General features: G+C 44.0%; 1 protein-coding gene across 1 annotated transcript in view; it reads left to right on the forward strand.

Annotated features, from left to right (window-relative positions):
• TAFA4 (TAFA chemokine like family member 4) overlaps positions 1–24,285 on the forward strand; it is a 163,114-nt gene that overhangs the window by 106,075 nt on the left and 32,754 nt on the right. The window contains 1 exon segment of the mRNA XM_075938568.2: positions 18,453–18,608. Within this exon segment, the coding sequence (XP_075794683.2) occupies positions 18,453–18,608 (156 nt within the window).

The following is a 24,285-nucleotide window of genomic DNA, read 5'->3' on the forward strand; positions in this document are numbered from 1 at the left end:
TATGAGTATGCCTTGAAAATGCCATTTCCTTGCAGTTTTTCTGCCTCCCCCCCATGTTGAGTATTTCTGCTTAGAAGGAGCCGGCCTGTTTTCTTCAATAGGCCATCTCTGTTTTTCACCCTCTCCCTCCAGAAAGCTCTCTCACTGCTTTGTATTTCAGTGGAGACGTAAAGCTGGACGTTCAAATGTTTTGGCTTAACCGCTCTACCTGTGGTTGCTATTGCTGTGGAAACAGCTGACCTGCTGGCATTGCTTCCTGTTGCAAACGTCGGTAGGAATAATTCTAGCTGTTCAGCTTCTGAAATGAGTTTTGCTGCTTCAGCTCGGCTAGTGGATTTCCACGTTATGGGCCGGAACCCTCCTAAGTATCAGTGTGTGCAATAGTTGTCAGTCGTGGTGATTCGAAGGAAGAGCACGGTTGGCCAGCCATTGATGTGCCAATGCTGGCTTTCCCCAGACGTGGTCTCTCCAGCACTGGCGTAAGGCACAGGGTAGTGACGCTTTCCACGGTCTGTTCCTGTTGCGTGGGGTGTGGAGGTGATCGTGTAGTTCAGGTGGGAGCCTCATGGGGATGTAAACACGGCAATGCTGAGTGCAGGGGCAACTGGTGAGAGAGGATGCGGGGAGGGGCAGGGGGCAGGTGACTGCCCCACCACATGAGTCCTCCCTGCGACACCCCTAGTCCAGGGGGCAGAGACAACAGCTCTTCTGCTCCAGTCCCCTCCCCCATCTCTTCCCCCAAAGACCCTCCCCTGGGCAGCCTGGGGGACTAGCAGAGGCTTGGTGCCAGCAGCAGGATTCACCCCCCCCCACCCTGCACTCATTGGCAGGGATGGGGGGAGGGGACTGAGGTGGCCGCAGTGTGCTCTGCTCTCCCAGCTGCGTCGCGTTGTTGCCTGCCAGTGAACACCTCCAAGGCTGTGTCCAGACTCAGGGGTTTTTTCGGGAAAAGTAGCCTTTTCCCGAAAAAACTTCCCCTGCGTCCAGACGCGGCTTTTCTTTCGATGGCGGTAAACCTCGTTTCACGAGGAAGAACGCCTTCTTTCGAAAGTTCCTCTTTCGAAAGAAGGCGTTCTTCAATGTAAATAGGGCTTCCTCGAAAGAGAGCATCCAGACTTGCTGGGTGCTCTCTTTCGAAAAAGCGGATTGCTCTTTCGAAAGATCCGCCTGCAGTCTAGACGCGATCTTTCGAAAGATGCTCTTTCGAAAGAAGCCTGCAGTCTAGACATAGCCCCAGTGAGGTAACAGAGAGGGGAGCCATGTTGCTCTGCTTCCCCCATGCTGCTGCCGGTGAGTGCAGGGCGCCCAACCCTCGCTGCTGGTGCCAGACCCCCCTAGCAGCTCTGGCTCCTTCCCCCACCTGCCCACGGCGTTCGGGGTGAGGTGTCACATGCGCCCCCTCCCCCACGTGTCGCCCTTGGCTGAGTGTCTATTTAGGGTCCTAGAAAATCACAGGAACGACTCTGTGAGCCCTAAGGCTGAACTAGGTGCCCAGGTACCTTGTGCACTGAATGGGGCAGAGCCAGGCAGCGGGGGGGCAATCCCCTAGCATCCTCGCCCATGGGAAATGCTGCCCAAAGGGGGTGTTTGCTCAGCCCCGCCTCTCAAAGAGAGGCACCTGTGTCAGCTTAGTGATCCACCAATGGGAACCTGCTGCCTCCAGGCAGGAGGTTTCCGAGCCTAAACTGGCATTTGAGAGAGGGAACTAGGCACTCGCCTTACTCTGCACAGAAGGGGAGGGCGAAGAGGAGGCCTTGCTCCCAGCCTGTTGGGTGGAGTGTGGGAGACCCTGGCTCAATTCCCTCTGCTAAGGGGGAGAGAGGATTTGAAGAGGGATTTGCCATTCTCAGGAAAGTGCTCTTCCTATGGGGTATTCCGATGTGAGGCCCCCTCAGCCTCTCCTGCTGGAGCTAATGCACTCTGGAGAAATAACGAAAGGGTGGTCAGGACAGAGGGATTAGTGCTGGGATGTCCCACCTCCAGGCGGGCGTCCGAAGGGCTGGTCATTCCCATTCTCACTTTCTCTGCTCCAATGACCATTGTAGTATTTATCCGTAGTGGAACAGTCACAGAGCCAGGGAGCAAGTGAGCAAGAGAATGCGAATGACTCGTTTAGATGAGGAGGAGGAACTGGAAGGCCTGGCTGCTTAGGTCTGACTGAGGTATTCTTAGTGGGGGGCCTGAGACTTAAAGTACAAAGGTGGCTTAGAATATTGACCTCTCGCATCCCAGCAAAGTCTCTAGTGTCCCCAGGGGGAATCTGTGAGCCACTACTGGCAGTGGACAGCGAAAATTACACATGTGCACCAAGATTAACATACATGCAACATGCACATGTCCACAGGCTTGTATAGAATTTTAAATGGGGCTGCCTTCATAGTAAGTTGTATTAACCCACCATATTACCAGCCCAGGGAAATATCTGATACATACATAAAGCTTCAAGAAATATTCATCACTGTAATTTGCCAAATGAGGAACAACCCAATTAGGATACAAGATGCAGCGTCATTAGTGACCGTGGAAGGTTTTTGCAGGGGATAATAAAAATGCAGTTGTTGGTCTCATCCATGCAGAACTCTGCTTATCACTAAGGCCTGGTCTACACTAGGACCTTAATCAGAAATGACCCCCTACCCCTAGGTCGAATTTGTAAGGGGAGCATCCACACTGCCAAACCCATTACTCCGGAATAAGGAGCTATAGAACTCGAACTCTGTGGTCCTGCTTTTTATGAGGAATAATGCTATTCCCCAACTTGTAAGTCTGAAATAACGTTAGTGTGGATGCTCTGGTGCCACTAATTCAAACTAATTTGGCCTGCGGGAGGTAGCGTGTCCACATTAACAGAGCCTGCCTCGGACTACATTCGATTCTTTCCCATAGTGAGGACACGGAAGTTCAGATTTGTAAAATTGTGTGCCCTGAAGCTGAATTTAGTAAATTTGAAATAATCTCCTAGTGTAGACATGGCCTAATGGAATAAAAAGGGGAATATAGAGCCATTAATTATTTGTATTACAGTACTACCTAGATATTGAGAATTGTTTTAAGGATAGTTTCTAATGCATATGTTTGGACAATATGCTGACAGACTGACTGTTGGCTTAGCTTTTGTTGGGCCTGGATGGTTTGTGTCTAGAAGCTGCTATGTGGAATAAGGGTGATGTTTTAAAAACAGTGTGTGCATAATGTATCTATCAAATATTCTGCCTAAAGTAACAGGGGAAAGAAGAAAAGCGGAAAGGACTGGAGATTTTCAAAAAGGCCCTATGCAGAGAAGCTAGTCAAAATGACCTGGCCAAACTTGCACAAATATGCATAATCGATGGTGATAAACCAATCAGAAAAGAGAATAACAACATGAAAATAGTGTGGACAGCAAAAGCATCAAGTTCACTCATGCATGTTGTAAGAGTGGTGTGCCCTCTAATTTTTTCCATCCATGTGTGGATTTTTCCATCCATGTGCAGAATAAACTTTTTTTATGTGCGCCAAGACAGATGTGAATGTGTCCTCAGATAGAAACTAAAAACCTAGCTGTCGGAGCTCTGCTGATCAGCTGGGTGGTAGTTGACGCTCTCAGCTTATGGGGAACACGTTGTGTGAGTCACCTAAGACACTCAGTATTCATGATCTTCAGTAGTGATTGGAAGAACTAATAATTATGAAATTTGGATGTGTATAAATATGGGAGAGATTGTAAGGGCAATCAGAGCAGCTTAGTTATCTGCTGCCCAGGAGAAGGTAAATTGTCATTTCTTTTTTCTGCATATCTGTCATTTCTTAATTTAGTAGCAACTATCTCGAAGAATGCCCTTTTATTAAATAAAGGTTTCAATTCATAAACTTGAGTGCGTACCTCTCTCAGCCAACGCAGAGACTCCAACTGAGATCAAGGCTCACTGCGCTCGGTGCTGTACATGTGTACACACAGAGCCAGGTATTCAACCTAGATCTCCTGAGGCCAGTGCCTAGACCGGGGGTCTTGGCAAAATGTGGCCCAGGGGCCAGATCTGGCCTACCTAACACTTTGATCCGGCCAGTGGACGGCATCTGGCCACTTTCTATTTATATCCTGCTGCCCGTGCCACCGAATTTCCAGGTGGAGGCCCAGGCAGCAGGATCCTATTTCAATGGCTCACGGCTCCTGGTTGCGGCTAGGGATATAAGCAACTAGTCGCTCCCCCCCATTATCAGAGAGAGGAAATTCCATCGACTATTCGATTAGTTGATTAATCTAAATGTAACATCGTTAGTTGCAGCACTCCCTCGGCAGGGACTGGAGTCATGATCCTTTTAAATAGCAGCAGCAATCTCAGGTGGCTGCCAGGCAATGCAGTAGCAGCAGGGCCAGGAACGGTGAGCCCTTTAAATAGTAGCTGTTTAAAGGGCTAGTGACAGGTGCCCGGGGTTGCTGTGGCTATTTAAAGGGGTCCTGGTTGTGGCACTACTGTGGCAGGGGCTGGACCTGTGAGTCCTTTAAGCAACGCTGGCAGCTACCAGGCAATATGGTAGCAGTGGGGCCGGGAGCTGCGAGTCCTTTGCTGCATTTTTATTTTAAAGCCTTCAGCCCCAGACAACTCTGGAGGGAATCTAGTCCCGGCCCCGCCCTTTCAGCCCCAGGCACTGCACTTTCGGGGAGGAGGAGGTGTCCTGTGACCACGTTGCAAAATTCATTAAGTGGCCCTCCTGTAAAAATTATTGCCCGACCCGGGCCTAGCCTACTGCAGCCTTCTTGCTCTGTGGAGCAAGCCCTCAGATTTTGGTCTGAAATTGAACTGAAGCGTTTACATTTTCAGGAGTTGCACCTTTTATTCAAGAAACAGGCAGCTTAAAAAGAGAAGATCAAGAGTATCAAGCTTTGAGAGGATATTTTTATATGGCTCTCTCTGTTTCACAATTGCAGAGTGGCATGCAATACTATACAAATGCGAGGGGTGTGTGTGTATTTAAAACGAAAAAGCAGCACTGAAAAATGGCAGGGTTTTTTTTTTCAGTATGCTTCAGACTTCATTTGGGCTTTGCACTAAAACTTGTAATTGCTAAAATATCCCAAATTCAAATAGTTGTATAACCAAAATGGAAGCTCCGGTAGATTAAAAACCTTTTAAATGTTCTCCTGCCACTCAGAATTAAAAATGCATTTGTGCTGTTTGGTTTTATGACTTGTTATTGCTTAGCTGGCAATTGGATCTTAAACTTGGACTATTTCAATACCATCCTCATCAAAATAGACCCAAGACAATCATGACAGCCGTATAAAGCCTGTTATAAAACAAGGCAAACTCTGAACATCATTAAGCAGCAATGACTAAGGCACCGGGCCTTTCCCGGGATAATGGCCAGTTGAGAAGGAGAAGGTGGCCCAGTGCCTAATGTGTTAGCAAATCTAATTTCTTGTAACATCTCTTGACATTCAGCTCACCTTGTATTTTAATACATGCCTGTCGCTTTAGAACCTCATTTCACATTTCCCAGCAAATGCATCCTCCGTTCTCATTCACAGTCACCTCCATGGGCTCTTGCTTTTCCAGGAACTGGTTCTATTAGTGGTATCTCAGATTGCCACATGACTTGCAATGCCCACAAACCAACTAAGACCGACGGGGCATTGCTGTTGAAGCTGGTCTTTCAAAATAAGAATAATAAAAGAAGAACGTTCACACAACCTCACCTTTTAAAGACAAACATCGCTTTTGGGGCTCATAAGCAGAATCTCGAATGATTGCTCAAAACGGAGTAATTATTTAGCTGCTTTTCTACAGTAGGTCTCCTAGTTATTAAGACTATCTGACAAACTGATTTCATTGAATCTTGTCTGAAGGCCTAGCACAGAGTCTTTGCACTGCTTCCGTCCCATTTAAAAAGCTATTTTGAGTGGGATTTCATTAGTTTATGTTCCTTATGCTGGCTGTCTGGCTGAGTTTCACCTTTTGTACTTAGAGGCTACAGGGCTGATCTTTGTTTGAAATTCAGGAAGTGTTTCATTCCAAACAGGTGTTCCAGTTTTTTTAGCACATTCCATTTGCTTAATTTACAGTAGCTAAAGCAGTAACTTCGTAGCTGAAAATTGCTGTTTCACATTCTCCAAGCTCACATATTTCATGTCACATGGATGACCTTGGCCAGATACATTGTTAATTAACTAGGTTAATTGTTTAATGCAGTTAGGCCAAAACTGACCTTTTGATATCCCAAATGATGTGTCCAAAAGGATGCTCAGCTTGAGCCTCAACATTTGTTTTGTTTCCTTTTTGTGTTTCAGAGAGCCATGTGATTCACAGAGACAGTAACAGGTATGCAAGAGACAAGATTGTGAATAACCTAATGCTCAGTTACTATATATGATCAGACCTGGAAATGGATGAGCAGTTATGTATAATATATACAAGCATATTCTGAAAGAGTTCTCTAGTGTCTCTCTGAATGATACAAAATATCCAGCCCATAAAAAAAACAAAAACAAAAGTCAAAGATGTCTCTCATGCAGATAAGTGAGACAAATGAGACTATAGTAGAAAAAAATGGGAAATCTGTTTGATCATGGAAAAGTGAGAATGTATTTCTAAGACCAGGTCTACACTATACCCAGAAAGTTGGGTTAAGGTACAAACCCCAGTTACGAAAATAACATAGCTGGAGTCAACATACTTTAAGCTGAGCTTGGCACTGTCTTCACAGTGGGTGGTGGATGGGGAGCAAACATTCCCATTGGCTTCCCTCTGGCACAGACTGAGGGCACTCTCAGCATTCGATTTAGCAGGTCTTAACTAGCCCCATGAAATTGAATGCCAGAAGATAGATGGTAAGTAAAGATGTGGCCCAAGGCCTTTCCATCTGCATTTCTGTAGTTCTGGCTTTGCTTTCAATGATGTTACACTGGCATAAATGAGGAGTAATTTGGTAGTGAACCAGATCCAAGGAATGGGAACTCTGCTTTTACATGAAGGGATTGCTTTCCTGCTCTAATAGAGCATTGCTTGAATCTAAACACTAGCAACGACATCCATTTAATGATATTCGTATTGTTACCCTAGCATTTGCTTTCACTCACAGGTGAATTAATGGACTGTAGGCCTGATCTGTCATAGTACTTACAAGGGATGTTAGCGTGTAGTTGTTTAAACGATTAATGGATAAGTCTGGGCTTGTCTATTTTAATCCAATGACTGCATGCAACCTTCCCCCTTGGGGGGAAGCGAGAGCAAGCTCCCCCCACATGCTATTTCTGTGGAGCTCCTCCCCCACCCCACTGCCTCCAATAGAGGCAGCAGTGCAGGGGGGAGCTGGTGCTCGGGGGGAGCAGACTTAAAAGCCAGCTCCCCCTGAGTACCAGCTCTGTAGAGCCACCTGCCCCTCCCCCCATGCTGCTGCTTCTGTATCAGAGGCAGCAGCGGGGGGGGAGCGGCAGATGGGATCCTGGAGCAGCCTCTGTCTGTGGGATGCTTGGGCCCCCTCATGAACAGGGGCTGCTGCTACCTCGCACTGAATCAGAAACAGCAGTGTAGGGCGAGAGCCAGTCTGCTCAGGGAGCCGATTTTTAAACTGACTCCTCTCGCAGGCCAGCTCCACCTGCCACCCCACCATGCTGCCTCTGATACAGAGGCAGCAGTGCAGCGTGGCAGGGGGCTCTCTGGCAGTGGGGCCGGTTGCGCACTGGCTGCCGGCCCTGCCCCGGGGAGCATTTTAGTAACGGTGTCACTGCTAAAAATTGTTGCAGCTACATAACTAAAATAAATGATCTCTACTATCCCTAGTGCTTGTGCACTGAATCCAATGGATTCTTTGGGTTTGGAAAGTTTGAGTAACTTACTATATACTCTGTTCTGTGTGTAGTATGTAACCCCTGTCACCAAGATGGTTGTCTAACCCCCCCCCCCAGCTAGTCCTATTCCCTCTCCCCTTCACTCGCTATAAATACTGCTTGTTTGCTACAAGAAAGGCTGGGAAATGCATTTCTTTCTTTGCGTTCTTTCAGAACCACATGTTCTCAGAGCTGAACAGAATTGGGTTAGGATGCCAAGCTCCAGCCAAGAACCAATTAGTTTCAGCATACTCTAAGGGGCAAGACACTTCATGAAGCTTGGTGATCTCAGATTTCATTTATACAAATGACATGCTTGGGCCAGACTGAGTTTTACCAGTGCCTGGTTGAGAGAGATCCTTATTCATTGATGTTAGCTCAGCACCAAAGCATGCAGGCCGGTTCATCTTGTAATTCTTCATTTGCTTCCAGGTCACTCGCCAACCGCCTTCTTTTTTCCTGCAGCAACTTTTTTCCTCATTTCGCAACACCTACTTCTGTCACAGCTATTTTGATTTATCGACCGCTCAGGTTTAATACTTTGTTCCTCAGCGAAGTCTTGGCGCGCCTGTCTGATCTAAGGTCACCTACACTACTTATTGTAGGGCATTTTAATCTCCATATGGATGTGGCCTCTGACACCCGCCAAAGAATGCACTGTACTCCATGATTCACTCGGGCTTTGTCAGCGTGTCCACTCGCCTGCACATCTGAGAGGTTGTGCTTTGATTTGGTTAACTTCTTAGGTCTCTCAGTGTTAAGGTTTGAGGGCACAGGCCCAGCGTCCCCATACATTTCTAGAGTGATGGTACCTTTAAGACTCCACTCAAATACGTTGCTTTTTTGAAAGGGGGTTGTTGCCTCAGCTCTTCACTGCCAGCTCCAAGTGAGGCAGCGTGGGTCAACGTTTATTCCCCAGCTGTACCGTTACAATGCTGGCTTGTTTATAAGTGCTTGTATCATTTACCTGGCATGACCCAGGGAGTACAAGCGTATTCAAGGAAAGGAAGGCTTTAACACTTATGCTCCTTATTTATGTTGTTGCTGGTTGAGTTCAATTTTGTTGTTAGAGGCGGTCCCCGTTCAGTCAGAATGAATGGCTGAAGCAGTAGCAGTCGCATCTAAAATCCATGAGTGTGGGCAGCATGAGAAGTTGAACTAGGTGTCTCAGGGGGTTTTGAATGCAGGCCTTTGTGGTGGAGCTGTTTTTTTGTTTGAGAGAGAAGAGGCAGTGAAAATCAGAGTGTTTAAGGACAAAAAGGGGGCACCTAGACCATCTATCTGACCCAAACACCCACCCAACAGCGGCATTCGAAACCCAGCAACATTGTGGCCTATGGGAGGCTGAATATGCCCCGATAGAGAATGAAAAACCAAGTGGCCAAAAAGCTAAGCAGACCATAATAGGAGCACTGAGTAATGAAGCCCTGAGAAAAGACTGAGAGGAAGCTTTGGGACATGGGTGGCTGACTGGAAAAGCAGGTAAGACTTTTTTTTACAAAGATTATATATAATCTTTGTAAGTAAATTAGACTGTATCAGAAGATACCTGGTTCTGTCATCAATCTCTCTTCCTACTGGAAACAATCGTCGTGGCACCAGACTTTTGACTAGCAGCTCAAGTCAAAAGGGTTAGTGTTATAAATATTTTGGAACTTAGAGAAATCCTCAGTCACTGACCTCAGTTTTTTAAATTTAGGAGTGCACCACCCTCTTTGTTTGCTTGTATTCTATAGACAATTTTAGGCCACCATGCGTGTTGGTAGAATAGCTGGGCAGCAGCTATGTGTGTAAGGAACACAAGAGCAGGGAATAACAGTGTGGAATGGCCACTGTTGCCTAAGAGAGTGGTTTTGCACTAAGTCGTCTTTTGCTCATTGAGGCCAGGGTACTTGGGGAGAGGGATAGCTCAGTGGTTTGAGCATTGGCCTGCTAAACCCAAGGCTGTGAGTTCAATCTTTGAGGAGGGCCATTTAGGGATCTGGGGCAAATCTATCAAGGATGATACTTGGTCCTGCTGTGAGGGCGGGGGACTGGACTTAATGACCTCTCAAGGTCCCTTCCAGTTCCATGAGATATACATATCTCCATAAATACTTTGAAAAGGCCCATCTTACACATTTACCTGAGCATTTCATGCCACTTCGTAGCCCTGACAAGTGAATCTGGACACAGTGAGGGTGTAGGTACGGGGGGGATCCTTCAATAGAGGCCCTCTGCTTCAGTCCCTTTACAGACTGGTCACAACCCAGGCTGCAGGCCTCCAATTGGATTCTCAGACAGTCACTAAGGCCAGGTCTACACTAGACCTGGAAGGTTGGCTTAAGATATGCAACTCCAGTTATGTAGAGTATGTAGCTGGAATCAGCTTAATTTAAACTGAGCTTGGCGCCATCCCCACTGCGGGAGGCCAATGGGAGCAAACGTTCCCATCGGCTTCCCTTACTCCTCGCGACAACTCGCTAAATCGAGTGCCAGAACATCGATCTCCGACGTGGCAAGCAAAGATGCGCCCTCAGGCTAGACTCACCACCCATCTCCTCATCCCTGGGGATAGCAATGAATGTCCACAACTATGGAGCCCCGTTTTTCATCTGCATGTGTCAGCTGCATGCAAGCCTTCCTACCACCCCGTCCTGCTGCACCCATATTCTGGCTAGATCCGGGCACCTCCTCTGGCCTGACCATGCACAGTGCCCCTGACCACAGTGCCCTGGCATAAATGCGACCAGCCCTGATAGTCTAATTCAGAAAAAACTCTGGGTACAATGGTTTCCTCCCATTCTGTGGGCAGAGGGGAATGCACTTGATGTTGGGGAGGTGGGGAATTAATTGCTGTGTTGCCTGTTTCCCTCCCTGGGAGTCACGGAACCCTTCTTCAGCAACTCCACACAGCTGGGCCTAGGCAGAGTGAGAGGAGGGATTCTGGGGGTTGGTATGTGGGAGCAGCTACTAACCCCAACCTATATCCTTTTGGGGCCTGGTGAAGAGTGAACTAATAAATCAGGTAGTCTCTAAAGAGGGGATGCAAAATTCTGTTTAATTGTTTAACCGGTTAACCGATGAAAGGGGAGGGGAGGGTTGCTTCAGATGGGCTGAAGCAGCCCCCTTGCCACAAGCAAGGGTTACTTCCTCCCCCACCGGTTACACGTTTAAGCATTCACATCCCATTCTAAGGTCCCACAGGACTACTCGTTGGTTTTATAGATACATATGAACACGGTTCCCCCTCTGAGACTTGTCAATTCTAACAGAGCCAAGATGCAAGGGAAAAGGGATTCAGCAGACTGCACCGGTGACCAGTTTCCATGAGGATGGAACCAGAAATCTGGGGCCACATGAGGTTTCAGATCTTGTCTTCTCTGCCAGGTATAAATGCCCTCTTCTGTGAATGAACATGGCCAACAAAACTTCCTGAGGAGAACCTTGCTCTTGACTTGTTACCAATAGAATGTATCCTTTCCTGGGGATGTCCCCTGCTGGCATTCGAGGGTGTAACTAAGGGCAGAATTTGGATTTCAGCTCTTGGCTGTCAGCTCATAAGAGGGGAACGAACAACCCTAAGCTCTGAACATTTTTATAAGGGAGCCTACTGGGGCTTCATTCTTCAGAACAGGGGTGGACTGGCCCGGCAGGATACCAGTAATTTCCCGGTGTGCCATCATGTCCGCACGCCGTTGCCCCTCACTCCGAGAGGCTCCGCGTCCACGCTGTATATGGCACGCAGAGCCCGACTCGCCGCCTGTGCCGCATGTCGGACATGACACAGGGGGTGGGGCTTGAAGAGCACACAGGGGTGATGTCATGGGGAGGGCCATTCTCAACCCATTTCCTAGTTCTATTTTGATTGCCAGTATGCTCCTGCTTCAGAGTTTGAATTCACTTAGCACCTGTTCAGACATTTACTTGTGGTGAGGGGAAATAGGCGGGGTGCTCTGCAATCAGAGTAAATATCTTTTGAGATGGGCATGGAGGAGCAGGAGGACAAGTAGGCATAACTATGAGGGTGGAGAAAATCAGCTACAAGGGCAATCGAATGAATGCTGATGAGGCATGTAGCACACACGTCTTCTGGCTTTACCCCAACAAACTCAAGAGCTGCACTTAGAAGAAAAAGGGGCAATCAAAGAAGGTATTTTATTCTACTGGAAAAAAGTAGCACTCTCGAAGCAGGGCACTTTGCCTCTATCAAGAGAAAATTAGAGGTTGTCTTCACTAACCTTCCTGAGCCATCTGGACATGTGAAAAATTGTGTAGTAATGTAGCTGTAATGCTGGAAGACCAGGTGTGGGCTCATGCCAAAGCCCCAGATCAATTTGCTTGTGTATTAGATTAAAGTAATTGTTAAATGTGCAAGAGTGTTTTTGGTGTTTGAACTTCATGAAAACTAATAGATTGTTACTTGCATTGTTTTCAGTTATTGGTATTCTGTTATAATAGCTAGGGATGTAAGAGTTTAACTCATTAACCAATAAGCTGATGCTTATCAGTTCCTGTTAACGGTTAAACTCTGCAACTTTGCTAGGGAGAGCAGGGCTGGCAGCCAGCAGCCCCCTAAGGCCAGGGAGCCCACTAGGACTCTACTCTCTCTACTTCTGCATCTCTAGGTAACATGTTTAACCATTTAACCAATTTTTATCAATTACACAGTTAATATTTATACATTTTTTACTTCATTAATAGTAGCAAACATATGCCCCATGTAAATGTTTGCTATAACAAAGGATGTAAAAAATGTATCAATATGAGCTGTGTAACTGGTAACTGAATAACCAATCAAATGCGGAAGAAGCCTTGTGGAACGCAAATTAAGAACTTTAACAATTTCAAAGCAAGTGGTCACTGTGTGTGATGATCAGAGGTCAAAGGCTCTAAATGCATTCTTTGCTTACTGTCCTCGAAGGAACAGTCTGCAGAGGTAGTGACTCTGTAAGCGTCTTTCTGTGAGAAGAAGCTATAAGAATGGATTATTTATATCTGGACTGTGTGGATTCTAACAGGCAGAATAACTCAACGAGATCCCCAGAGTTACTCTGGGTAGCCCTGCAGACTTTTGGGAAATTGGCAGATTATTACATCTCTGCTACCATTTGGAATTATAGACTGCGGCTCACCTGTCTATATTTTGCTTGCTTTAACTTCCCCTCAATAACTCTCATTTCCTTTTCTGAGCTAACAAACCTTTAGTTAGTTTACTATAGAACTGGCTACTGCTGTTGTCTATGCTGTTATGTCTAGAGTACTAATTGATCTGGAGTAAGCAACTGGTCTTTTGGGATTGGGAGTAATCTGATGTGATGTTAAAGAGACCTTTTATCACAAAGTCATGTTTGTCTGGCCGGCAAGATGGACTAGAGCATCTAAGGGGACTATCTGTGTCTCCCTATCACAAGAAAAGCAATCCAGGAGTTCACATTTGGTATTAGTTGGGTGAAATATAATTCTAGAACATAACCACTAGTTTGGAGTGTCTGCCCGGTTTTCTGTCTGCCCTAACGTAGATGCTCACAGTTGTGAGCCACACTTGACAGCATGACGGTAGCTACCAACCCAAAGTACAAAATTCAGTTTTGTTTTCTGAGTTTCCTATTGCCCCTGAGCACCTTGGCATGGCTCCTGGCCTAATCTCTGCACCTTGTTGATATGGTGTTCCAGCTGCAAACTCCACACCCATATTTATTTCAAAACCGGTCCTATATTTTAGGCTATATGTCTGAGGCTGCTAGTCTTAGTTGCTTAAATAATCTCATTGTTTAACAGGACTACTCATATAAAACAGGCAGAATTTGGCCTTTAAAATGTAAGTTCATTCAGCTACATATCGATTGTTGGATATAGTCCATCCTTATGATATACTAGATTTACCCAGTGTTGCTCGGGTCCTTAACTCAATTTTTGTTTTTCTTCATGTAAATCATTGCTCTGGGGTGGGCTAGGGAGGAGGGATTCAGTCTGCAAGATGGCCGTGGGAGAGAGGACAACCCCAGCCCTCTCTAACTGCAGTAACTTGGGGTCAGGTAAAACATTCCTCTCTCTCTGGCCACTGCAGCTCCAGCAGGCACAGCTGGGGGAGGGGTACATGTCCCTGATGGAGGCAGGTCCTGCCCCTGTGGTCCCCAGCCAGAGTGAGGAATATAGCAAACTGTGCACTTTCCCCTCAAGGCTCCCATGCAAATTGGGGGGGGGGGGGAGGAGGAAACTGCAACACCCTCCCCCCCCCCACACAACCAAACCCTGACCTTGCTTTAAGTTATGATAAGAGGAAGCTGCGTACAGAATTCAGTGGTCCTAACTTTTCCCATTTAGGAGGCATTCTTGGAGAGACTCACAGACTCCCACAATCACACACACTCTCAAATATATAGTAGATACATCTGTGAGAATTTGTACCTCACAGCAAAACAGGTTAGTATCTTGCTTTTCTTAGTCATTAATTGCTGGATACCAGGGGTATGTCTAGACTACAGGCTTTTGTCAACAGAAGTTTTGTCGACAGATACTGTCAACAAAGCTTCTGTTGACAGAGTGTCTAGACTACATCCAGTTCTGTTGACAAAGCAAGCCACTTTGTCGACATGAGAGTGTAGATGCAATAATGCCTTCTGTCTACAGAACTCTGTCGACAAAAGGCATTATTCCTCATAGAATGAGGACACTTTTGTCGACAAAACCCTGTACTCTAGACACACCCTAGATCTATGAGTTGATGTTCCATATCTAGTGTATCCCAGATTCAAATATGTACAGTAATGTAACTGATCTGTACCAATGCTTGACTTTTTCCTCACACTGTTAAGGTATCATCTTTTTGGACACTGTCTAGGCCCTGGTCTCACTCAATTAGGATATGTCTAGACAGCAGTGCTATTTCAGGATATGTACGGTACCTTCAATAGCATTTTCCACATCTTAGCATCAAGCCTGTTATTTTGAAGTACAATGCTTCCTATTCCAATGTCCTGGTAAACCTCGTTCCACATGGATGAAGGGACCTGTCGAAATAGACGATCTCAAAATAAACTACGCAATTTGCATAGCTCGAATTGTGTAGCTTATTTCGAGCTACGTGGCTCTGTATAAACATACCCTTTGTCAACAGGAGCCTTGTCATTGATCTGAATGATCATAGGATCAAATTCCTAATACCTCTGGAACGTAAGACTGAAAGGGAACTTCTCTGTCATTGAATCTCGTCTGCTGCTACTGCTGATCACAGGAGTCTTTGCTGTCTTTGGGCATTGGCTCAGGACCTTTGTTTGATTCTGTTTAATAATAAGTACATGAAAGGTCTTTTAAACTAAAAAACAAACTTTTATAAAATCCTACAACTCTTCAGGCTTCTCTTTATCATGGCTAAAAATTATTGCACACAGAAATTGTGTAGAACAATCATTTGGAATCAGTGATGTGGCTGGTTCCATTCTTTATTTTATGTATTAATTTATGGAGCATCTACTGTCCTAGAAGCAGAGTTTTTCATGTGTTGTTATTATTTGACTATTAGGGCAGGACTAAATCCGAAATAAGCTATGCAACTTGAGCTACGTCAATTGTGTAGCTTAATTCAAAATACCTATTTCGGCTTTTGGTGCTGTCTACACAGCAGGAAGTCCGAGAAAGAGCACACTTCCTCCGACTTCTCTTACTCCTCATAAAATGAGGGTTACAGGAGTTGGAGTAAAGTCCTCCAACTCAACAATATTTCGACATGATGTAATGTAGATACGGAATATGTTATTTCGGAATAATGTCGGTTATTCTGAAATAACACTGCTGCGTAGACATAGCCAACGGGACTTGCATGAAATTACACAGCCTGCCAGTAAAGATCACACAGTAACGATAAGAGATGAAACATTTTTCATTCTATAAAATGCCTTATGCATTTTACTACTGTTGCATATTTTGCTTCAGACAGGGAGGCATGTGTGTGTTCTTCTCTCTGAAAAAATATGTATATTTTACATTTTGCTGAAATGGAAGACTAACTTTCTTTTTCGCTAGTTTATAGATACCTCTGTTTCTGTCCATTAAGATTGTTGTGCATACCAATTTTGCTGCAGAAATCTATCATATCACTGGCTGTGTTTTAAATACTTGTGAAAGCAAAGCACACAAGGGACACTAGCAAGCCAATTTAATTTTAAAAAAAGGTGAGTTTTTTTATACTCTCTCCCTGAAAAAATGACTTAGAAGCTTAAATATACCACTCCCAGCCCTGCTGATTTTTGTGGCTTTCTATTTAGCAAACTCTGGACTGGACCCTGTGCATTTTACACACCCACATGGAGAAATTCCATTCACTTCAATGGGATGTTTTTGTGCATGTGAGTGGGATTTAACCCACCGATAGTGGCTGATGCATGTTTATAGAGAATGCATCTATGCTTTGTGCACTGCTGTCTTGGTGTGTTAACTTGAGATGGGTCACAACTGAAAAATTCTGTTCCGTATTCACTTTCCCTCAACGTAAGGGCATGAAGATCTGTGATGTATTGTTCAGTTGATCTTATAAGTAAGGGACATGCATGAAAGGCCTGAATCTGATCCTATAACTCACATGGAGTATTACCTTAGGGGTAATCTGTTGAAGTCAGTGCATATGTGTGTCTCCTACATAGTCCCCAATAAGGGGAGATTCTTGGGTAGGTTGCTTGTGGCGAGACCCTGATTTAGGGTAGAGCAGTCCCTGGAGGCACTGCCCTGTACCACTTAACAAGCACAGCACACATTCCCAGCACTTCATCTTTTATGCCTTTTGCTGAATGGCAGCACCTTACTACGACAAGTTCCTAGGAGTAGTCTCATGGTGTAGTTAAAATGCACCAGAGCATATTTTTCCCATTGTGGACAATATTTTTTTAATTTGTTGGCACATCATGGTCTCCTAATAATCAAATATATTGTCACTGAGTCCTAGTGGACAATGGGGAGGGAATTTCTTGGCAGTTAATTGAGGAACTAATTTATCTTAGCCCAGCTGGTCATTAGCTGCCAGGAAATGTCCATGCTGCAGTTCATTACTTGGTACTGAGTCATGTGTCTGCTTTTTTCCTGAGCTCTTTCCTGTGAGTAGGAGAACAGGACAATTCTCAAGAGTTTGTTTCTATAAAGTCCTCAGCTTTTTTTTTTTGGCTGTATGGCTATGTCTAGACTGCAAGCCTCTTTCGAAAGAGGCTTTTTCGAAAGATACTTTCGAAAAAGCCTCTTTCGAAAGGGAGCGTCTAGACTGCACACGGAACTTTCGAAAAAGCAAGCCACTTTTTTGAAAGAAAGCAGCAAGTGAGTCTGGATGCTCTCTTTCTAAAAAGCCCTGTTTGCTTTCAAGAACGCCTTTTTTCGTTCTTTGAAAAAAGGCGTTCTTCCTCGTGGAATTAGGTTTACCGCTGTCGAAAGAAAAGCCACATTCTTTCGATTTAATTTCGAAAGAACGCGGCTGCAGTCTAGACGCAGGTGAAGTTTTTTCGAAAAAAGGCTACTTTTTTCGAAAAAACCCCTGAGTCTGGAGACACAGCCTATGTGAGTACTATTTTGTACAATATTCTTCTAGGTTTCACCTTCTTTTTATTCAGCCATGCCTTTGATATTACGTACCTGCCTACACTAACATGTACACCTTGCATTCTTTTCATACAAAGCACCAGAAGTGTTTTGATGGCCAATTCTTTATGATTCTCTGCTTCATCTTTGTGTCCAGCTAACTGAAGATTAAAACATCTTTTAGATAGACAGGGTGCTTTACCTACAAAGATAAGACCTATACAATGCCAGGAAGACCCCTATAACCTAAATAAGACAAAGACAAGGCACTTGATAGCAGTACAGGAAATTGAATCTGTGAAGAGGAAGAGGAAGAGGAAGAGGAAGAAGGATTGGTGGAAGGGGTTGGGAGCAGAGGAGAGGGGGCACTTGGCAGATGCGGGAAAGGATATTCTTCCAATCATAGTGGGTGACATGATAGGAGGCATGAAGAGGAGTGGGGGGGGAAGAATTGATGGGGAGTAGGAGGGAAGGAGAGCAAGGAAATGTTGTCTAGATCTTCATTGACAAAGGCAAGGAGTTTGAATCTGCTGTGATGTGGAAGTATTTAAGCAGGAAAGTGAAGTTCAGATGGATTTGTAGCTTGCTGTCCGTATCAGGGGTGGGCAATCATTTCTGCAGGCAGGCCACTTAATGAATTTTGGTATGTGGTCGTGGGCCACTTCCACCCCAGAAGAGGTGGGGCCTGGAAGGGGCTGGGCTGAGAACTAGTCTCCTCCCAGAGTTGTCTGGGGCTGGAAGCTTTGAATTAAAGACACAGGAAAGAGCTCGTGACTTCAGCTCTTGCTAGGGTAGCACCACGACCGCGGGCCATTGTAATAGGATCCTGCTGCCTAATCCATTGTGTGGAAATTCGGTTGCACGAGCAGCAGGACTCCTCTGAATTAATTGTAACGTGAAGGACAAGTAATGGGTGTGATCCTATGTGGGGGATGCTTTGTATCTTCTCCTGTAGAGGCTCCTGTGAGTGTCGAAGTGACTTAGCATCTTGCAGGACTGTGCATACTCTCACTACAATAAACTGCAACACTGCCCATGTGCTCATTCTCTTTTGGCACCATGACAATAATATCCTTCCAACACTTCTACCTCTTTGGTTTATTAGGCCACCACCAAGTCAAGCAAGGGACGTGTGAGGTAGTCGCAGTGCATCGCTGTTGCAATAAGAACCGAATTGAAGAACGGTCACAAACAGTCAAGTGTTCTTGCTTCCCGGGGCAGGTTGCTGGTACGACAAGGGCACAGCCGTCTTGCGTTGAAGGTAAGCAATCTCCCACTCTCTCCTACTGCTTTTGTGCTCTCTCAGAAATTAGTCTCCTTGATTGTTTGACTTCCTGCTGTTTAGAAAGCATAATCCGTCCTTTTGTTAATTTTGGAAACATCTCTGTTCATTGATGATAATGAGTGTGCATAAATCATGGTGTAATTAATCCCCTTAATATATGTTCTTGTCCATTTCATGTCCGTACCAATAAAACTTAGTTTTTCCATGTAAAAATTGTTCTTTAAAGTAGTCTGAAACTGCACAAGACATTTTGTGTTTCATCATTAACCCATCCAGTTGCCGCTAGACATAGCAATATGGCCAGGGTTGCCAGGTGTCCGGTTTTGAACTAGATAGTCCAGTATTTGAGCTTTCTGTTTGGGAAACAAATTGAGAAAATATAAATGAGAAAATATAAATGTCCGGTATTTTCTAACTAAGATGTAATGTAGATTGTGATGTAATGTCAAGTGTGTCTGGTATTTTTGTTGAAACCATCTGGCAACCCTAAGCATGGCTGTGGAATCACTGGGACATAAAGAAACCACTGACTGGTCGTCATTCCAGTGCTTGGTAGCCATGGGCAAGCAGATTAGTACCAAACATCCGGGTTGTGTCAAGTGTCCTCTAGGCTGGTGTAATCCAGCACCTTATATTCATACTGAGATTTTGCCCTGGACCTCCATGTATCTACTCTGCCCTACATCCATTTAGCTTTGCCTGTGTTCTAACCCAAATGAGATGACATGGGAGGAATCCCAAGGAGATGATTATATATTAACAATGTACAATCCCATTTAACCCTAATCCCAGTCTTAGCTAAATGCTAAATTTAACTGGTTAACCAATAAGCAGGATCTCGTGGGTGTGAGGTCTCTCCAGCCTGGCTGGAGTGGCTCCTGGCCCCATGAAGGGTTACCGGCTCCTGGCCTTGCAGTAGGCGTGTTGGGGCTGGAGTAGCCCTTTGCCTGCGGTGGACTGTAGGTGGGGGGTTGCTCTTGGGCACTGGTAACTGTTATGTACCATTGTATAGGATACCATAAACCATCGGTGGCACTGCTATGATGTCCTGATATATGCAAAAGCATCGTACAAACTGATGTGGTCCATCACCCTTGCATTCGGGTTAATTTGAAGAACTTTCCAATGCAAAGGCACAATTGCATAGATTTACAGTCTTTCATTTGTTGGTGGTAAATATCACTTTTTATAACACTACACCAGACTGGTATAAAATCAAAAGTTATAAACTACAAAATTTTCTCTTGGGTTGTGATCTTATAATGCAACCAGCTAGACTGAATTTGTATAGCTGAAATATCTACCCCCAAAGACTCAAATTTCTCTAAATATTTCATTGTTTGTCTCCTAACACATTCTGCTGCTTCTGGCCACGCGATGTTTTTATGGTACGAAATGGCTAATACAAGTCTTCATTAGCTTATTTGTCAGTTAGAATTAAAAGGATCTTAACACACAGCCTGCGAAATTTACATTTAAATTGAAATAAAGCAGATATTTTTTGTAGCTTACTAATTAATATTGACACAGAAATCACTGTCCTATATTTTTGTTAATCCACAAGTAAGAAACTTATCTTCCATTGCTTCTCACACAAAATCATGACCCATGAAAGATAAATGTAAAATATCCTAGGTTTCTCTGACTTTCTATAATGTTTCACTTTAGGAAAAATCCTACAAATAAATGTAACTGTCTGATTTTAGTATTTACTTTACCTATTTATATGTTTTTCTATTTCTGAGAACCTGATATTTTATTTACGAATTAGATTTGGCTTGATGTCTAAAATATCTTGTAATTCAGGGGCACAAATTTACCTTAATTTTTCAGTTTACTGAATAATTTTGCTTGTTGAATCATATGCAGTGCCTATACCTTTTATGTGACATACCATGCAACAGTTTTTCTGTTCTTTATGGTAGGTAGTAAAGTCTAGACATTTATTAAAATATACTTTAGTGTTACAAAGGTAACACTCTGTGCTTTCATGACAGAATGAAGTGCATGGTGTAGAGGAAGCCTAATTTATTTTGTCAAAGCAAACACTTGCTGAAACAATTTAATGGTTTCTTTTCCTTCAAGTGTGCTTGAGATTAAGTAAGACAAAACATTTAGAATGCAAGATATCTAGTTATAAAAGCAGAAGCTCTTGATTTTTTCCTTAGGGTGATGTTTTAATATACTTTATGTCCTTTTGTAAGCATTTAGATCTAGACTCAATGACATTTTATTCCTCTCTGTTGCACAGAACTCATAACTATCTGTTCATAGCCTCAAAATTGGATTTTTCACTATATATATATATAGAGAGAGAGAGAGAGAGAAAGAGAGAGAGAGAGAGAGAGAGACTTCTGTAAGCCTCAACAGTGCAAAAACAAGAAAGAGATAATATTCAACATGGCCTGATTCGTATAATTAATTATTTTAAATACAATGTAAGAGGTTCGTTGGTCTTTCTCAAGAGATTTTACCAAGGTCAGAGAAATATAATTGGATCACATTCCACACATTTGTTACAGGAGAGTTAATGGACTTGTTGAAAGCACAATATTACTGTTTATAGTCTAACTGCAATGAAGGGTTTTTTAGAGCACTCGTTATTTTGAGTGGCTTTTTAAGGTATCTTCTTTTAAACTTAGCTGATACTTTTTTATATTAGGGCAACACACTTCCCCTTGTGTCAAGCACTTCAAGTGCACACAATAATAATACTAAAAAGCCAGTCCTTCCTAGCCCTGCATGCCTTAGAGTCTGCACAGCTGTAATAGGAAAAAAGTGAAATACAAAAGACTTAAGACATAATTTCACAATGGGGTTCTGGTCCAAGTAATGCCAGAACATGCAATCCTTGTTCAGCCTGGTGAATATTTACTCATGTGAGCAGTCCTATTCATTTCAACGCCACTGCTCACATGAACTGATGTACCACTATGTAAACAAGAGTTCTATAGATGGTATGAGTTCAGGAAAAAAATTATGATGCTATAATGAAAAAATCATTGAGGAAGAATAGGATGCCCTTGATAAAAAATATCTCAAATGGTGCTAATATCTATCTCTTATCTAGCACTTTTCGTCTATAGATTTCAAAGTGCTGTACAAAGGTATAGGCAGCATTGGTATCCACATTTTACAGAGGGGCATACTGAGATGCAGGGAGGTGAAGTGACTTGTCCAGGGTGTCCCAGCAAAACCGTGTTGGAGCCAGAAAGAGACCCCAGTTCAAGTCCCAGTCTACACTTACAGGTCTTTGTAAGGGACATAATTGTGCATGGACTGCCCCAGGGCAAAACCCCAGGCTTCTGGGGTCTGTAGCTCTGGTGCAGGCCTGCATATGGACTAGCCTGAGACCAGGGATCCCAGAGTTTCTGTTTCTCTGGTGTTGGGATTTCTCTCGGATCTTAACTTCTTGGTTCCCAAGAACTTGATTCCGACTCGTCATCAGATTTAATTATTGGCATGCAATCAAACTACACAGAGTTGATCAGCCTCACGTGAAGGGCAGGGAGGTACAGAGCATACCATACATCCAAAGAGTACAGATACTGTTGTTTTATTTACAAATGAAGCTCCATATGGACACATACATCCTGCATTTGGCATCAGAACTTCATGATTGGCCTTGCTATTTTAAGGTGCTACTATAAGGTGGGTGAATAACTGGCTGAATAACCATACTCAGAGAGTGGTTTTTAATGGTGCACAATCATGCTGGAAGGACATAACGGTCTATTTTGGGACCAGTTCTGTTAAATATCTTCATCAGTACTTTAGATGATGGCATAGAGAGACGGATTATTAAATTTGCAGATGATACCAAGCTGGGAGGGGTTGCAACTGCATTGGAGGATAGGGTCAAAATTCAGAATGATCCAGACAAACTAGAAGTATGGTCTGATGTAAATAGAATGAAGTTTAATCAGGACAAATGCAAAGTGCTCCACTTAGGGAGGAACAATCAGTCTCACACATACAGAATGGGAAGTGACTGTCTAGGAAGGAGTACTGCTGAAAGAGATTTAGGGGTCGTAGTGTACCACAAGTTAAACATGAGTCAACAGTGTGACACTATCGCAAAAAAAGCAAACATGATTCTGGGATCCTTAACAGGAGTGCTGTGATCAAGACACAAGAAGTCATTCTTCCGCTTTATTCTGCGCTGGTTAGGCCTCAGTTGAAGTATTGTGTCCAGTTCTGGACACCGCATTTCAAGAAAGATGTGGAGGAATTGGAGAGGGTCCAGAGAAGAGCAACAAGAATGATTAAAGGTCTAGAGAACATGACCTATGAAGGAAGGCTGAAAGAATTGGGTTTGTTTAGTTTTAGAAAAGAGAAGACTGAAGGGGAGGACATGATAGTGGTTTTCAAGTATCTAAAACGGTGTTACAGGAAGGAGGGAGAAAAATTGTTCTCCTTGGCCTCTGATGACAGGACAAATAGCAATGGGAGGTTAAATTGCATCAAGGGAGGTTTAGGTTGGACATTAGGAAAAACTTCCTAACTATCAGGGTGGTTAAACACTGGAATAAATTGCCTCGAGTGGTTGTGGAATCTCCATCTATGGAGATATTCAAGAGCAGGTTAGATAGATATGTACTGGGGATGATCTAGGCCAGGGCTACTCAACTTTCAAAGCCCAGGGGGCCACAATGATACTCATAGCACATGCCAAGGGCCGCAACTTAAGTGTGCTTGCATATATATGCTCAATGACTTCTTTGTTTCGGTCTTCACCGAGAAGTCTGGAGGTGTGCCTAACGTAGTAAATGCAAGCAGAGAGAGGATAAGTTTAGAAGATAGGATACACAAAGAACAAGTTAAAAATCACTTAGGAAAGTTAGATGTCAGCAAGTCACCAGGTCCTGATGAAATGCATCCCAGGATACTCAAGGAGCTGATAGAGGAGGTATCTGAGCCTTTAGCTATGATCTTTGAAAAATCATGGAAGACACGGGAGATTCCAGAAGACTAGAAAAGGACAAATATTGTGCCCTTCTATAAAAAGGGGAATAAGAACAGCCCAGGAAACTACAGACTGGTCAGTTTAACGTCTGTCCCAGGGAAGATAATGGAGCAGGTAATTAAGGAAATCATATGCAAACACTTGGAAGGTAATAAAGTGATAGGGAATAGCCAGCATGGGTTTGTGAAGAACAAGTCATGCCAAACTAATCTGATAGCTTTCTTTGATAGGATAACGAGCCTTGTGGATAAGGGAGAAGTGGTGGATGTCATATACCTAGACTTTAGTAAGGCATTTGATACGGTCTCGCATGATATTCTTATTGATAAACTAGGCAAATATAACTTAGACAGGGCCATGATAAGGTGGGTGCATAATTGGCTGGATAACCGTAGTCAGAGAGTTGTTGTTAACGGTGCTAAATCCTGCTGGAAAGGGATAACAAGTGGAGTTCCACAAGGGTCTGTTTTGGGACCCGTACTGTTCAATATCTTCATCAATGATGTAGATATTGGGATAGAGAGTACGCTTATTAAGTTTGCAGATGATACCAAACTGGGTGGGGTTGCAACTTCTTTGGAGGATAGGGACATAATTCAAAATGACCTTAGCAAGTTAGAGAAATGGTCAGAGGTAAACAGGATGAGGTTTAATAAAGAGAAATGCAAAGTGCTCCACTTAGGAAGG

This window comes from Pelodiscus sinensis, chromosome 11 (assembly GCF_052426305.1).
Source record: "Pelodiscus sinensis isolate ZL-2025 chromosome 11, ASM5242630v1, whole genome shotgun sequence".
NCBI lineage: Eukaryota > Metazoa > Chordata > Testudines > Trionychidae > Pelodiscus > Pelodiscus sinensis.